The sequence below is a fragment of the Heteronotia binoei genome, chromosome 10, assembly GCF_032191835.1.
Source record: "Heteronotia binoei isolate CCM8104 ecotype False Entrance Well chromosome 10, APGP_CSIRO_Hbin_v1, whole genome shotgun sequence".
In the NCBI taxonomy this organism is placed as follows: domain Eukaryota; kingdom Metazoa; phylum Chordata; class Lepidosauria; order Squamata; family Gekkonidae; genus Heteronotia; species Heteronotia binoei.
In genome coordinates, this window is record NC_083232.1 from 32,362,714 (window position 1) to 32,379,050 (window position 16,337).

General features: G+C 42.6%; 2 protein-coding genes across 2 annotated transcripts in view; one reads left to right on the forward strand and one right to left on the reverse strand.

Annotated features, from left to right (window-relative positions):
• The window catches only part of LOC132578264 (protein adenylyltransferase SelO-like), a 40,380-nt gene extending 31,195 nt beyond the window's left edge, over positions 1-9,185 (forward strand). Inside the window, exons 17-20 of the mRNA XM_060248188.1 lie at positions 3,701-3,780; positions 6,071-6,114; positions 8,586-8,665; positions 8,855-9,185. Of these exons, the coding sequence (XP_060104171.1) occupies positions 3,701-3,780; positions 6,071-6,114; positions 8,586-8,665; positions 8,855-8,977 (327 nt within the window). The 3' untranslated portion in view covers positions 8,978-9,185. The remainder of the gene's footprint in view (positions 1-3,700; positions 3,781-6,070; positions 6,115-8,585; positions 8,666-8,854) is intronic.
• A 3,384-nt stretch (positions 9,186-12,569) lies between these two features.
• APBB1IP (amyloid beta precursor protein binding family B member 1 interacting protein) overlaps positions 12,570-16,337 on the reverse strand; it is a 68,111-nt gene continuing 64,343 nt past the window's right edge. The window contains exons 14-15 of the mRNA XM_060248324.1: positions 13,339-14,010; positions 12,570-12,606 (exon numbers count right to left, since the gene is read on the reverse strand). Of these exons, the coding sequence (XP_060104307.1) occupies positions 13,450-14,010 (561 nt within the window). The 3' untranslated portion in view covers positions 12,570-12,606; positions 13,339-13,449. The remainder of the gene's footprint in view (positions 12,607-13,338; positions 14,011-16,337) is intronic.

Consider the following 16,337-nt stretch of genomic DNA (forward strand, 5'->3'; position numbering starts at 1 on the left):
GCATATCTGCAGAATATACAAATTCAGGGTAAGTGTGAATTGGCTGTGGCTCAGTGGCAGAGCATCAGCTTTGTATGTAGGAAATTGCAAATTCAATCCCTGGCACTGCCAGTTTGGTGTAGTGGTTAAGTGTGTGGTCTCTTATCTGGGAGAACTGAGTTTGATTCCCAACTCCTCCGCTTACAGCTGCTGGAATGGCCTTTATAAACCAATGTTCTGATTCAGCGTAAGGCAGCTTCATGTTCTCAGACCTAGAATGATGTCTATATACTTTGGGAAGACTCCTAAGCATCATGTTAAGGTGAAGGCTAGATACATTACTAGCATGTCTTGGTTGAGAAGAAACTGAAGAGACTTCCAGTAGTTGATGGCATCTAAGTTGGAGTATTGTATTCAGTGAGAGACAACCACTGGACACAGTCCCAAATACAAATGGGTTGAAGATGCCTGATGTACTATCTTGTGCTTTTTAAAAGTCCTTTAAAACAAGAAGTTGATAAATATAGAAAAATAAGTGTAGTGCTTGTGTGAATTATATGCAAACAATTTATCAGGGTATATTCCTTTGTACATCATTTTTATTTCTTTCCATAGAGATTCAGTGGCCAATATCCAGGGCAAATATTGCAAAAACCATAAGCAGACTCATATTTTTCTTTTTTGGAAAAGTTTCTTGGCAGAAATAAATAGCATTTAAAAAAAACCCCTGTATCCCACAACTATAGATTTGCGTGCTTTCCTCTTACTTAAACACAAATTCCCATAGTATCTCTTGTTTTCATGTGTTTCTTATTGTGAGAAAAACTATTTTGCGTGCCCCCCCCCTCCCAAGTATGGCCCCTATACAGAGGCAAAGGCTAAAGTTCTTGGCTCAGAAAACATGCAGATCCTTAGGTTTGCTGACTGTTGTTTTTAGATCTAAACATTTAAAACACAGGCAAGCAGCCTCTGGATTTGGATTTCCGGTTCTCTGCGTTAATCCTCATCTCTTCCTTAGAGTTTGAGATATGAAAGGAAAAGTGATGAATGATCCTGATTTTTGTTGGTCTGTTTAACATTACTAGCTTCTTTTGAAAAGGCAAAACTTTTTTTTATTTCTTGCAGCTGGCAAGTCAGTTTTTAAAGGTTATGCAAATTTTGTTATCTCTCCCCTTTTTGCTTCTTTACACTTCCTCTTTAATGTTTATCATACCTTATACTACATAAGGCATATCTGGTTGAGTTTCATGTGGCTGGAGCCATCTTAGATGAGCCAATTTGGTGTAGTGGTTAGTGCATGGACTCTTATCTGGGAGAACTGAGTTTGATTCTCCACTCCTCCACTTGCAGCTGCTGAAATGGTCTTGGGTCAGCCATAGCTATCTCAGAGCTATCCTTGAAAGGGCAGCTTCTGGGAGAGCTCTCTCAGCCCTACCTCCTTCACAGGGTGTCTATTGTGGGAGGGGGAGGTAAAGGAGATTGTAAGCTTCTCTGAGACTTTTGAGTTTCGAAGTGTAGGGTGGGGTATAAATCCAATATCATCTTCTTAGGTACTTTGAAATTACTCAAACAAACATTTTTCGAAAAAGCAAGCCTTAAAGCATATATGTGCCATGTCCCATCATACCAGCCTGGAAGAGTTTGTTTTCCCACCATTCTTATGTGTTCAAGTGATCTGATTTCCTAATGCTAAAGCTAATTTTATTGCACTAATGAAAATCAAATTCAAATCTTCTGCCTCTTTAATCATGTGAATATTCTACTGCACGATACACTTATGGTAAATATATATCTTTGTTTTGTTGGAAAAGTTGAAGCACTCCAGATGTCTAAAGCGTTAGCAGGACAGCTGAAAGATTAATTTGGGATGGTGACTTGAGAGAATGGTTTTGTGTGTGTGTGTGTGTTTGAAGATGTTATCTAGGGTGTACATAGTGGGTAAATGTTCCTACTTGGCCCATTGTTCCACCACCATATGAACTTATTAAGAAAAGAAGTGGAAGAGTCTTTGGAGAAGACTGAAGACAAACCTTAAATTCTGCTGAATGAGCTATTGACTCTTAGTTCATTTACTGCAATAATCTGTTGTATTTCATCACACCTTTTCCTTCAAGTAATTTAGCGTGGTGTACTTTGCTTCCCTGACTGAATAGTCCAGGTGGATCTGATCTCAGAAGCTATGCAGGGACAGCCCTGGTTAGTATTTGGATGGGAGACCACCAAGGAAGCTCAGGGTTGCTTGCTACACAGAGCCGGGCAATGGCAAACCACCTCTCAATGTCTATTGCCTTGAAAACCCTATGAGATTGCCACAAGTCATCTGTGACTCAATGGCAAAACAACAACAACAAAAAAACCCCTTTCCTTTCCTTTCCTTTCCTTTCCTTTCCTTTCCTTTCCTTTCCTTTCCTTTCCTTTCCTTTCCTTTCCTTTCCTTTCCTTTCCTTTCCTTTCCTTTCCTTTCCTTTCTTTTCCTTGATTCTTATCCTTGCCGTAGCCCTGTGAAATGAGTTAGGCTGTCAAGGGTGCCAATCCCAATGTCACATGTAGGATCAGTATAACTCACTTTGAAATCATTGTGTTGCTCTATATGGCTTCAAACACTGCTGTAGGTGTGGGGAGGAGCAGCTTCAGGTAATTTTCCTTTGCAAAGGCAGAATCCTGAAGCCTCTCCTCCCACCTTGCAGTGCTTTTGAGCCATAAGTTATACCATTCCTACATGTGACAGTGAGTTGAGTCAAGTGCCCAAGTACTTTGACCTGCAGAATGATGGCCCAAAGAAGTGTCATATTTATTTATTTAAATTTATCAACCATCCTTCCCAGTGGGACCAGGTTCAGGGTGGTGTACAACACAGTTGTATAAAACAAGTAGGATTTAAATATGACAGTAAAAACATAACAATCTGATTCCTGGCCAAGTAGAGATTTGAACCAGGGTATAGTCTGTCAGTATAGTGACCCACTACTCCACAGCAACTCTCAACAAGAGTTTTTGGTACTGAGCTTCATTAAACTTTTAAATTAATTGGATCTACTGATTTTTTGTGTATTTGATGTTGATGTACATCACCTAGAGCCTAGCATTGGCTGGATAAGGCAATTCATAAATCATCATCTAGTATCCCATTCAGCATTCAGTTTAGGGCTTTAGAAAGATTGCTTTTCTTATAGGCAACTTACAAAGAAAACTCTTAAAGCAGGAATTGGATGTCCAATGCAAGTCCAAGTGCTGGATTCAGACAGAAAAGAGCAGACATTTCCAAAAGAAACAGAGTGCTTGGTCTATACCCCAACCCTGACTTTTTCTGTGCAGCTTATTTCCTAGATGCCTTTGAACTTTTGGCTTGCTAAAACCAGCTGGCGTGTGAAGGGAACTGGATTGTATAGGAAAAGAAGCAGGTGTGGAGATCTCCCCTTTCCTGGCTACTGCCTTATCTCCTGCAAATCTCTTTTTCCTGTATTTGAGAGGATTAGAATCCTGTTTCTTGCTGAACATCTATTTCAGAGTCTACGGAAAGGTTCACCAAATTTTGGTTTTGCCTGTCCTTTTTTCTCCTGTTTTTTCACAGCATCGGTAAGAAAATAGAGGAGTCTGCTTTACTGAAGTTTAAAACCATAAATGCTGTAGATGAGTATTTCACCTCTATACATCACAAAGTGATATAACCTACAGAGATGAAATACTTAATTTCATAATTCATCCAATTCTTTTCATGCAGGAATTCTGGGCTCTGCAGGATATCGCTAAGCACGAGCTCTTTTCCAGTTGGGTTGCTATGTACCTCTTGAGATTACGAAGGTAAATTAAAGCTATGTTCATCTTAGAATGGCTGCAGTTATGCATTTGCAGATTGAGGGAAAGGAAAATAAGTATCACCGGGGTTCCTCCTCACCCTGAGATGTTTTATAATCCTCTAAAGTAAGCAATTTCAGAACTAAACACTCTGGGCTCACCTTTATATGATAAATTCCAAAGAAGTAACTGTTATTTAAAATAAATAACAACCAGTCTTTTGGCATCTTAAAAACTAAGGGATTTATTGTGGTATGAGCTTTGCAAGCATAACCCTGTATTGCCAGATACATGGTATTATTGGCAGAGGTACACCCAAAGCCAAAAACAGTATAGGATGAGAGTGGGGGAGTCATTACAAAGAGAAAGCAGAAGTGTTTGTTTCCTAGGATGGGTATGTTACATTACTGTAGAGTGCAGATGAAAATGAGATCCAGGCAGAAGAGTTAAGGCTCCAGTCAGAGTCACTCTGATGAATTCACAAGGTAGGATGAGTCTGAACTGTGCACATAAATCTGTAATTACTCCTGAGTTTCCCCTGAAATCTTTCCTCGCTAGTTATTTTGTATGCTGATTAGATGTTTACATTAATCCTAAACTTTGTTTGTTCAGTGGTCATTATGTGATCCTGTTCTTTGCTAAAAAGTGGGCTTGGTAAGATTAAGGAGATTATACACAACGTGGCTCCATGCCTGCATTAGATCTTTCAAGGTTTTGAAGTTGGGATGTCATAGGTAATTCCTTCTGTTTCCCTGGGCCTTGGCAACAAACATTTACAAATTCTAAATCAAAATAATCAAATATATGCTAATTTGCAAGATGTTGAATTGAGGGATTTTGAAGCAAAATATATCTGTATAAGAGAATGTGAGTGATAGCCTTGGGCTGCATAATGATACCCATTAGAAAGAGCCATGTCTGGACCTTCTGAGCAAGCCTAGTGATGTATCCACTATATACCATGTACACTGTTGCCGACACCACTTCCTGTCAGTGGACAAAGTGTCATGACTTGGGCTTTGGCCACCATGTGACACTGAGTGTTGGACTGGATGGGCTTCTCTGATGTTCTTATAGGAGGAGGAGACTGTTCTGTTCCCATCTCAGGCACTTTGCTGCAAAGTGCTTCCATTCCCAGCAGAAGCAGCAGGTTGGGGGAGGGCAGGAATGGGGCAGGCAAGCAAGCGAGAGAGAAGGCCCCCAACTTCATCATACTCTCTCTCGTCACTCGCTAACAGACTCTTTGCTTTAGCCTTTGCTGATGCAGCTTCTGAGGAGGATCGTGGCTTATCCAAAGCCCCCAATAGGAGAACGTGGCAGTAACAGAGCAAGCAGCCAGCAATTGATTAATTGACAAATTGCAGCCACAGATTTTATTATTCATTTTGGCATTTGTATGCTTCTGTTCTCCCTGAAAGTAGCCAAAATGGCTTACAGAAATTTCCTGACCAGTCAATTTAAACAATATAGTTTAAGCAATTTACGCCTCCCCCAAAAGGCAAACATATTCTGGGCATGTCATCATTCATGGCATGGGCTATCACTGGCACCAGGCTGAGAGCCAAGGGCTAAAGGACAAGCCAGTCCAGGTGATACTCAGCTGACACTGTCAGCCACTTTCCATCTCCCTTCCCTGCCAGATGTTACGGTATAGCAAGGAGAGCTCAAAGTATGTTCACAGTTCTGAGAGACTGTTAATATACATCTGTGCTGAGCTTTAGTTGCATATAGGGAACATCATGTGCCCAGGAACATGTCAACTGGATTTTGTCCCACCCCCAAAAAATCTTTTAAAAATTCTATCTTTTACCTGTGCACGTATGTATATGGAAATATTTTTGCATTGTGAACTAATGGTTAGAAGGCACTTAAATAAAACATGAAAATTCTCCTTGAGATAATTTTTGTATGAAATGGGCTAAATATATAAATTAGTAAATATTGTAAGTCCCGTGTTCTGCTTTATATTAACACAGTTACTGTGAAGTCTGGATGTAGTTGCATGAGCCTAATTGTTATTCAGATGTTAAAAAAGCCACACGGAGTGTGTGTGTGTATATATGTATATGTGAGTGTGTGTTTATGTGTGTGTGTATGTGTGTGTGTGTATATATATATATACACACACACACACACACATATATTGGCCACTGTGTGACACAGAGTGTTGGACTGGATGGGCCATTGGCCTGATCCAGTCCAACATGGCCTCTTTTATGCTCTTATGAGTGTCCATGGAAAACAAGAGGCAAAAAATGAACTTCATCGTTTTGTCTTTTTGATGTGTATTCTGTAGGAATGCAGGTGATTCACAATCTGACCGAAAAAGAAGAATGACCAGTAAGTCAAATTAGGTTTTTTTCCTCTTCTCAGAAATTCTAAATATAGACAAAGGTGGTATGTATGTTGCTTTTAAAAAAAATTGGTCTGCTTGTGCGAGCCATGCTTTGAGGCACTTGAGAAATTAGCATTGAGAAGAAATCCTCAATCAGCTTTAATCATGCCACAGTACTTGATTTTTAATGCAGTTGACCATAGGAGATATCAAAAGACTGCGTTGCCTTTCATCACTAGAATTTGTTAATCTACCTGCCCTTCTTCAAGTATAACAGCCTTTCAAGTCCAAATGATTTGGCAAGAACAGGAAGGTATATATTAACGGCAATCTGACAAATGTGTAGAAAATGGCTGGAGTTGATTTTCCAATCCACTTTTCTTTTTAAAAAATAAAACCAACTAAAAGATAATGGAACTTTTATCCATAGCCCCTTTTACCTTAAATACCCAGTCTGGGGGTAATAGGACAGCCAAATACCAATGGTTAATCCCTCATAGCTGGAAACTGCCTCTAGTCATATATGGTAGGATTTAAGTAGTGAAGTTGTTTAAACCTTTAATCAATCTTTTGATAGTTAATTATAAAGGGAGGAATTGGTATTGATTTTGAGATTGCCATTTTTAATTACAGAGGAAATTGACAGCTTACTTGCATATTATCACCTGGCACTCAGTAATTAAAGTCTGAATCTAGTTATGAGTATCTCCACTGCTCCCACAATTCAGACTAGAAGAAGATGAGATTGGATTTATACCCTGCCCTTTACTATCTGAAGGAGTCTCAGCGGTTTACAATCTTCTTTCCCTTCCCCTTCCCACAACAGACACCCTGTGAGGCAGATGGGGCTAAGAGAGCTCTGACAGAAGCTCTTGAGGAAGCAGCTCTTTCAAGAACTATGATTAACCCAAGGTTACTCAGCAGCTGCATGTGGAGCAATGGGGAATCAAACCCAGTTCTCCCAGATAAGAGTCCACACATTTAACCACTACACCAAACTGTTTCCCTTTCCCAAGGTAATGGTGGGGGTGAGGAGTTATCCCATAATGCCCAATTTGGAATGCTCATGCTGTAGAGAGAAGTCCATCTGTCCTTACACATAATATTTGGTGATCACCATCATATATCATCTAGGGGGGTGGTGAGTTCCCCCTCCGTGGTAGTCTTCAAGCAGCAGCTGGACAAACATCTTGTCAGGGATGCTCTAGGCTGGTCTTGCATTGAGCAGGGGGTTGGATTAGATGGCTTGTATGGCCCCTTCAAACTCTGTGATTCTTTGATATGCCTCCTGCAAAATCCTGTACTATAAGAATTGCAGCCAGCACGGACTGGCTCACTTTTAACATGCATCTAGCTTGCACTGTAAAGAAGTATGAAAATGTGTAAACAAGTATGAATACATGTAGAGTGTTTCACATAGCCATCAGGAAAGTGTCTTGCACTTCCCCAATGCTAGGCCAGCATCCATTAAAAATATGGGCAAGCAGGAGTCTTGAATCACCTGGTGAACCATAGGAATATAATATAATTGCAGACTACAGAGAAGTAAGGTGCAAATAGTCCCTGAGTACTACTCTGGAACACACTGGGGTGGGCGTGCACAGCAGAGGAAGAAGAGGGATGAAAGGCCACAAATTGCACTGAAACTGGTGTTTGTGTATGGAAAAGACATTGTTTGGTCTGAAGGTACACAGAACAGCACCATAAGTAAATCTTTACTGCCTCAAGCTGTATATTTTCATGTCAAGATGGTTTAGGCCACAAACACCTATACCATCATTGATTGTACAGTATGACAGACATAACTATTGGTCATTCCTGCATTTAACCATAGCCCACTTACACCCTGTTGTTGGCTAGGACATCAGCCTGCCTGTGAACCATTAAAATGGCTTGGAATTCACATTTGGTAGCACCAGCTTTTTCTTGCCACTGCCAATACTATACCAGAGCACATGAATATCAACTTATGCAGCACCCATGGCCAATGAGACTTGGACTTGCTCTTTCAAGTCACAGCAGCCCAGCAAGCCGCTGTCCTGGCCAGTGCTTTGTGCTCTGATTAGTGATGGAAAGGAAAAAAGTTTGCAGCCTTCAAATTCTAGTCCTTTGACATCCTTGATTAAGTTATTATATGAGCATTATGAGAGGATGTGGATTTCAGCCTGGCAAAGCCCTAAGGAATGGATCCTGCAAGTTTCTTTATCAGTAATTGAATTTTATCAGCAATAGGATTTAGCAAGAATCTCACCTTTCTCCCCCCCCCCCCCCCCCGCCCCGTGGAATAGCTTATGTCGGTCTCCTCTCCTCCATTTTATTCTTAGAACAGCCCAGTGAGGTGGTCAAGTGAAGTGTGTGTGACTGGCCCAAGGTCACCCAGCAAGATTCCATAGCAAAGCTGTGATTCAAATCTAGGTTTCCCAGATCCTAGTCCAACACTAGTCTAATCACTACACCGCCACACTTATTTTTTCAGGTATTAATCCTAGGTACGTGCTTAGGAATTGGATGGCAGATTCAGCTATTCAGAAGGCTAACAGGAATGATTTTTCTGAGGTAAGACGTCCATTATGTGGTGCCTTGTTTTACTTTTTTGTGCTCCATAGATTAAAGTTACCTTCACAGCTGGCTGGCCAACCGTTAACTGATCACAGTTGTAAGTGTGTGTGCTGTGCAGCCCGCCTTGGAGGGCGTGTTAGTGGTGTTTGGTAGCAGGTACAACATTTTGAGTTCCTTTGCTTTCAGGTCCGCCTCTTGCTTCAGGTTTTACAACATCCCTTCAAAATGCAGACTGTGGCAGAGAGAGCTGGTTATGCCCAACGTCCTCCTGCTTGGGCCAAAGAGATCAAAGTCAGCTGTTCATCTTGATGTTGAAGAGAATCTGCACCAAGATGAAGAGAGGGGCTGGAGATGAAACCAAGACCAAAAAATCACCAGTGGACATAACTAGGGTTTTTTTTTTTGCTGTTTCTATTTTTGTGTCTTTCAGCCCCCCTTACTTCTCATTTCGCTTTTTAAAGATCCTTCCTGAAATGAGCCTGGACAACCTACATTTAAAGTCACCCAACTACCTCCATCTTCCTGGCTGTTTCTGAATTCTCTTATAAAGGCAACCATTCTTACTCATCACCATTCAGCATGAGGTGGAAATATGTTACTGGAAGCAGAGTGGAGCATTCCTCCCCTGCTTCCCAGATTTTTAATTTTCTAGCAACCCCTTCCTTGTTGATCTGCCCATTGTGTTGCAGGAATTTCTGAAAAAACGTTCTCTGGTTCAATGTATTCCTGAAAAAGGCAGTTCAAATTCCTGGTCTTAGGATGCATGAGAGGCTGTGTTTTAACAAGTGTGCAAGTGAGAAGTCATAGGATAACTAAAAAATGGTAAAGGTAGTTGTCCCCTGTGCAAACACCAGTCATTTCCGACTCCGGGGTGACATTGCTTTCACAACGTTTTCACGGCAGACTTTTTACAGGGTAGTTTGCCATTGCCTTCCCCAGTCATCTACACTTTCCCCCCAGCAAGCTGGGTACTCATTTTACTGACCTCGGAAGGATGGAAGGCTGAATCAACCTCGAGCCGGCTGCCTGAAAACCCAGCTTCCACCGGGGATCAAACTCAGGTCATGAGCAAAGCTTAGGACTGCAGTACTGCAGCTTTAACACTCTGCGCCACGGGGCTCTTTAACCACTAGGATAACTAGAACTCAGTTAATCAACAGTTCATACAGATCAATGCATGTTCTCAGCTAGTGGCTATAAGAACCACAGCTTGTGGCAGCAGCTAATGCAACAAACAAGCCAGGGACCTGCAAGACTTGCAGATGAGGGAAATCTTGTGGCAGATCCTACTCGTCATATGAACATATGTTCATATGAAGGAAATCTTGTGGCAGATCCTACCCATCCTATTAGTCCACTGATCCAAGTTTGAAACCTGCCTCCAACTCAATTAGCTGTTCCATAGGAGGAATGGTTGGATCCCCTCCCATACACTATTTTCCTCTCTCCATCCTTTTTTCAACTTTTTCCCAGCCCTTTTTCTGCCCATCCCATTCTCTGCTATGTTTTCCAGCCCTGTTCCACACATTATCACCTGTCCCACTTGCCATTTTCTCTCCCACCTTTCCAGCTTCCCCCAAACCTGCAGTTGTGGGGAAGGAGGTGGAGGCATCTTCACATTCTTTGTGTGTGGGAATTAGTTCTTTTTAAATTTTGGAATTTCCCAAGTGTGTAGAAAGCCCCTTTATGTGATCCCATTGTGTGGACTGAAGGGGGCTATGTTCAGAATTAGATATGAGCAGTGCTGCCCCCCAAGGTATCCTCAAGTTCTACTGAGATGCCTGTAGTTTGCACTCCAGGATCCTTCTGGCCTTCAGATGCCAGAGGTGCAGGAAATACATTCAGTTTGATATTAAACAGGGTGTTGCAAAGGCAGGAATTCCTCTTGGTACTGTCAAGAAGTAGCCTGACTGCCTGAATTCTCCAAGAAAATATTAAGATACCTTCGTTTGACCCATCAGAATTCTGCACACCCTTGTTTGCAGGACAACAATCAAAGCTCTCAAACTTTCCCACAATACAGTCTTCCTTGGTGATTTAGTCCCAGTTCCAGGAAAAGCTACGAACTCTTTGGTCATTATTGACAAGTATGAATAAAATCTGCCACCCATTCTAATTCAACACATCACTTCACCCATCCCTCCTGTGTACTTCCCATATTTTTTAGGTGCCCCTTTTATCATATAAGGTTTGAATTATCCTATTCCAGACCAAGTTCAGTCCCCACAAACAAGTCTTGGATCTTAAAAGTTGCACCACCTGGGGTGCAGCTCAGATTCCACCAACGGAAGGCCCCAATCTTGCACCATTGGTCCAATACTAATGCATACCCTAGTTCTGCAGAAATTTAACCACCAGTGGGTTTCCCCCATACAAGCTCAGGTAATTCCAAGGGTATAGCATAGGTGTTTCTAACCCTTCAATGCTTATAGGTGGTTTTGCCTTGTAACCTTCTTCCACTGCTGCTATCACTGGTCCCGTCCTCTTCAAGGTGGGCAGAGTAGGTTTTCCTTTATTTCACTCTGCATCCTAAATGTAACTCTTTATGTCTTCTTTCCCACTCACTATTCCTGAGATCACCTACTTCCTGTTCTTGACTTGTATGCCATACAGCCAGCTGGTGTCTCCCCACTGACTCCTCCTCTTTGGCCAGGAATCGGAACATTTTCCTATCTACTGGAAAATCCTTCCTTGTTTATCCCGTTTAAATGAAACACTTTGAAGACACAGAAGAAGGTTTTATTTAGGAGCTGGCAGTGAATGCTGTCAAAACAAACAGGAAACTTAAGATGACCCATAAATGACAGAAGGATGGCAAGGGAAAAATTTGCATAAAATATTCAGGTAACTAGAGTGAGACAAAATAGGTGCTACTTAAAAACAGTTGCTAACCTAGCAATAGATGGAAGGCATAACTGTTCTTTCTGTATCCAGTAGATTTACAATGCCATTCCCTCCTAAGCCCTTTGGTCAATGGGTGTAGAAGAGTGTAATTCTGTTTAGGATTAGTCTAGCATTAAACCAGAAAAATAATATCTACAATCTTTAGTTACCTCTGAAAATAACATAAATAAATAGGAGTTGCTACCTTCCTAACCATATTTTGTTGCATATTTTAGAGAAGAGAGTACATGTATATTTTACACTTTTAAATCTCAAAATACTTTTTATATTCTAAAGGGGAAAAAAAGCAGAACTTAATGCTGCCACTTGTACCAGTCATTCAAGAAACTATTTTGAGATTTTGCTGTTGGGTTGTGTCTGTGTGGGGAGAGGTACCCCGGGAAAGATGTCCTCCATGCATCCAGCAGGAAACGGGATTGGCTCACAGGTCCACAGCGACACCGCTGCTGGGGCTACTGGGGCATTGTCCTACTTCCTGCTGAGAGCAAATTAAGTGCCAGAGGAGGTAATGCACAGCTGCAGTCCTGTGCCAGCTGTGGTGTCAGCATTTGCTCCTTGCTGTGTGCCCATTTGCTTTCCTGGTCAAGTGGCTAGCAGTGGCAACTAATTCCTCTCTTCCCCAACCATGGCAGGTGAACTCACTTAGTAGTAAATGTTGGCAATAAAGGCAAGAAGCTGACACTTGGCCCAGCCTGTCCTCTCTCTCCAGAAGTGGGGGAGGAGAGAAGAGGCCATGTGAGGCAAATGGGTGGGACTGATCCATCAAGAGGGTCTACTCCTTGCTGCTGCTTCTCTGGAGTCCCACTGAAGTAACTTCTCAGAAGGTAGCACTGGGTCCACTGGGAACAGACTGTATCTCTTTGGCAATTTTTGTTGCTACAGTCTACCAGGAGTCCTGTTCTCAGGCTGCTTTTTTAAGTTTCAAGGTGGGTGTTACTGTACTGAACAAGGAGCAAGAGAAGCTGCTGTCCCAACAAGTCTTCAGAGAAGGGAAACAAGATTGGCTCAGGATGTGCTGGAATGATTGGCTCTGTCTACACTTCTGTGTGACTGGATTATTTGGGTGGCAGAGTGCTCAAGGCTCATTAACACAGCAGAGCTCATCTGGGTAGAGTGTGGAGGCAAGAAACGTTATACAGAATGCTCTTTATCTTGGTAAAACCAATATGAGTCCTTTATTGTAAGGAACTCCATTCTAGACAGGATAGAGTAGAGACAAGATTCTAATCTAGCCTAACTAGGATGTTTAGAGATACAGGAAGCGTGTCCTGTTCTCATGGAGAAGGCTAGCACAAGATGGAGAAGGCTAGCACAGTGTGGAGAGAAGGACAGTTTTCACACACAGCTTACCTCGCAGTCACAATCCTGTTCCCTCCGCAGCATCTGTCAGATTTCCCACCATCTGCGCCGAAGTTACAGGAAATGCCGCAGCTTTTGCATAGCAAACGTAAACCGCCAAAACCCAGTTTACGTTTGCTACGCAAAAGCCGCGGCACTTCCTGTAACTCCGGCGTAGATGGTGGGAAATCCGACAGATGCTGCGGAGGGAACAGGATTGTGACTGTGAGGTAAGCTGTGTGCGAAAACAGTAAAGATATGAGACCAGAAGGAAGGTTGATTCCGTAAGAGTAGCAATCTACATAACAGAGGGAGAGCATCAGAGAGTAAAGGAAAGATAGTCAGTGTCCTGGTCTCTCTTATCTCTCTGACTCTCATATAATGCTCTTGTGAAGTCTGAGGCTAAGAGACAGCACAAAGTCCTTCACTTCTAACTCTTTGGACCTCCAGGAAGTCCTCTGGTTTCTTTCCTTCAGATCAATCACTCCAAGAGCTGCCTCTCAACTAAAACCACGCCCCACTATTTAAACCTGTTTGTTTCATGAGATCTCGCCCCTCTTCTTTTGTAAAATTCTCATTAAGTCAGACATGAGATCTCCTTGTCCGGTTGAATCCAAAGTTGGCTGTGGCTCACTTTGTTTGAGTTCTCCTCCCTGGCCGCTGCATCCTTCTTGTCTTTTAGGAGGAGGAGGGGGAGGAACAATCTTCTTTCGAACTGGAGGGAGGAGGGCAGGGGCAGAGACCAAGGGGGGAGGAGGGAGAGGTAGTTCTGGATTGCCGTTAGCAGAGGAAGGCGGTGGTGGGGGCACAAAATCAGGCGGGGCTTCGTAGAAGTCAGGAGGGGGTGGTGGCAAGTCCACCAATTCAGGGGGCGGCGGTATCAGTTCAGGGGGTGGTGGGAATTCTGCTGGGTCTGCTGTGAAAGCAATGCTCGCTCGCTCTTTACTTGCAGGCATCAGCAATGAAGATGTAATTGCAGAAGATCGTCTTTCAGGAGGGCGGGGTGGCTGCATCCCTGCAGGTTTCCGATGGTGCTTTGGTTGTGGTATAGCAGGCTGAGGCACTGGAGTGGAGTTGCTGTTGCTGTCTGATTTATTCACCTGTCAAAAAAAGATAATGGTGATATTGGATTTATATCCTGCCCTCCACTCTGAATCTCCTCCAAAGGCAATTCCAGTAGCTGCAAGCAGAGGAGTGGGGAATCAAATCCAGATCTCCCATATAAGAGTCCATGCACTTAACCACTACACCAAACTGGCTCTCTGATGTGCATGGAAAGAACTCTATAATAAAAAGCAGGACTAATGGGTTCCTGAGTATAGAAATTCACAGGAGGAATGCACGTCTAGGAAGCTATGACTGTTTCCACATTCTGATTCAGTAAAAATAGATGTGTTCAAAATTGACCACTGGGCAGTCTCTCGAAGCCAAGTATTTAAAGTATTTCATCCATATTACACAACTTGCCTTATACTGAATCAGCAGACCATTGGTCTATCAAGGTCTGGAGTAGCTGTTTAGACTGGCAGCCACTCTCCAGGGTCTCAGGTCTTTCACATCACCTACTTTTAGCTGGAGATGCTGGGATTGAACCTAGGACATTCTGCATGCCAAGCAGATGCTCTACCACTGAGCTACAGCCCTTAATTTTGTCCTATGGATACTTCCATGGACTGCCAGTTCTTCATGTCGTTTCACTGCCACTACAAATGCATGTTCCCCATCCACCCTCTGTCCAAAAGGTCCTTTGATCTTTCCAAAAACTGCCAAGAACAGGAAAACACAGAAACAAGACGAACGGATGAGGATGCTTCTGCAAGCAGCCCTTTAGTAAGTGCTTCCCTCCCCCTTAACTTACATTGCACTACACCAAGAAACAAGTCTTTGGCCAAGACAAATTCCATTGTTTTGGACCAAAGAGAATGGCTGATGGCAGAGAGAAGGGTCTCTCAGAGAAGTGGCTGGTCTCCTCTCCGCTTCTCATCATTAATACTAGAAAAGTCTATACATATGCACACATGTACTGACACATGCACATAACAGGTATCTTCCAATACAGCAGGGGCAAGAGACTTTTTTCAGCTCTCTGTTTTGGACCTGGTGGCTGGTTTAAAATGGTATAAACAGGGTAATACAGAAATAGTTCTTGTGGCCCTTTTTACACACCCAGGGAAATACTGTTTGCCACTTTGGGGTCAGGCAGCAGTTTTTCTCCAGGCCAGAAGATGGTTTTTGCCATCTGGGTGTGAAGCAGGTGAAGCTGGGTATGGAGCTGTGTGTGTGTGGGGGGGGGGGAGGTATTTGTGAGTTTCCTGCATTGTGCAGGGGGTTGGACTAGATGACCCTGGAGATTCCTTCCATATGATTTTATAGTCTGATAAAGATATACTGAAAACAGAGAGTTTGGCTGGCAAGGGATGGTTTGTCATGTACCAGCTCTTTTTTGATGTAATTTCTACATGTATTTTTCTGTGTATTTACATACTTGTTATTGGTAAACTGACTTGTTTACAATTGCATGCTTCTCACTTTTGTCATATTGTAGGTTCAGTTATGTTTTCAATTTGTAGTTTACAATGCACCTCAATTTTTGACATACTGTCTGGTGTACTTTAGTTTTGTACTGCTTGTCATGGGCAATTGCTGCTTTTACACCAGGCCCGTAACAAATCACAAGGCTTTGTGGAGCCATCTGAAAGGCATTCTGTTCTCTGTGCTCTTTGGACGGTGGCAGATGGAAATGGAAAAACAAAAGTACTACAGAGCCTGAACACAGAGCAACTAATAACTAATATATTTGTATAGTCTGTGTAGATGAAAGGTGCAATTTGTCTTCCCTGCCCTTTCCTATGGCCAGGGCCAAGCCAGTGCAATGCATCCTTCTGCCTATTGTACTAAGTCACAACCACTTTCTCCTTCACATTCTTTTGCACCTGAAGGCTGGCACCTGTTAACCTCTAGCATTACAATACACACAGAGACAACAGAGAGATGAAACACTGGATCTCTTCCGTAGCATCCATCACACAAGTTGTAGGAAAAACTAAATGTAGACTAGCAGTTCATTAGATCCATGCCTGCTGTGCTCTGGCAGAATATTAGGTGAGTGTCCCCTAACTCAGCCTTGTCTTTTGCTTGACTTTGTTTTCAAAATGAAGAGTCCCAGCTGGCGGCCTAACATGCTTTCCTTTCATCTGTTGGTGGGCAGCTGGTGACTGATAAAAGTTACCAGAAAGGCACCGAAGGGGGGCTGCTACTAACCCAAAAAGAAGTTGTGGAAGCACTGTAAATGTCGGGTCTCTTGTTAACTGTGAATTTGAACCTGATCCCTCTTATACTGTCTTGCTTGCCTATGTCTATATAGATTTTTTTGATTTAATGGAAGTATGTAAGCACTGGACAATAAATAAAAAATGGATTTCTGTGC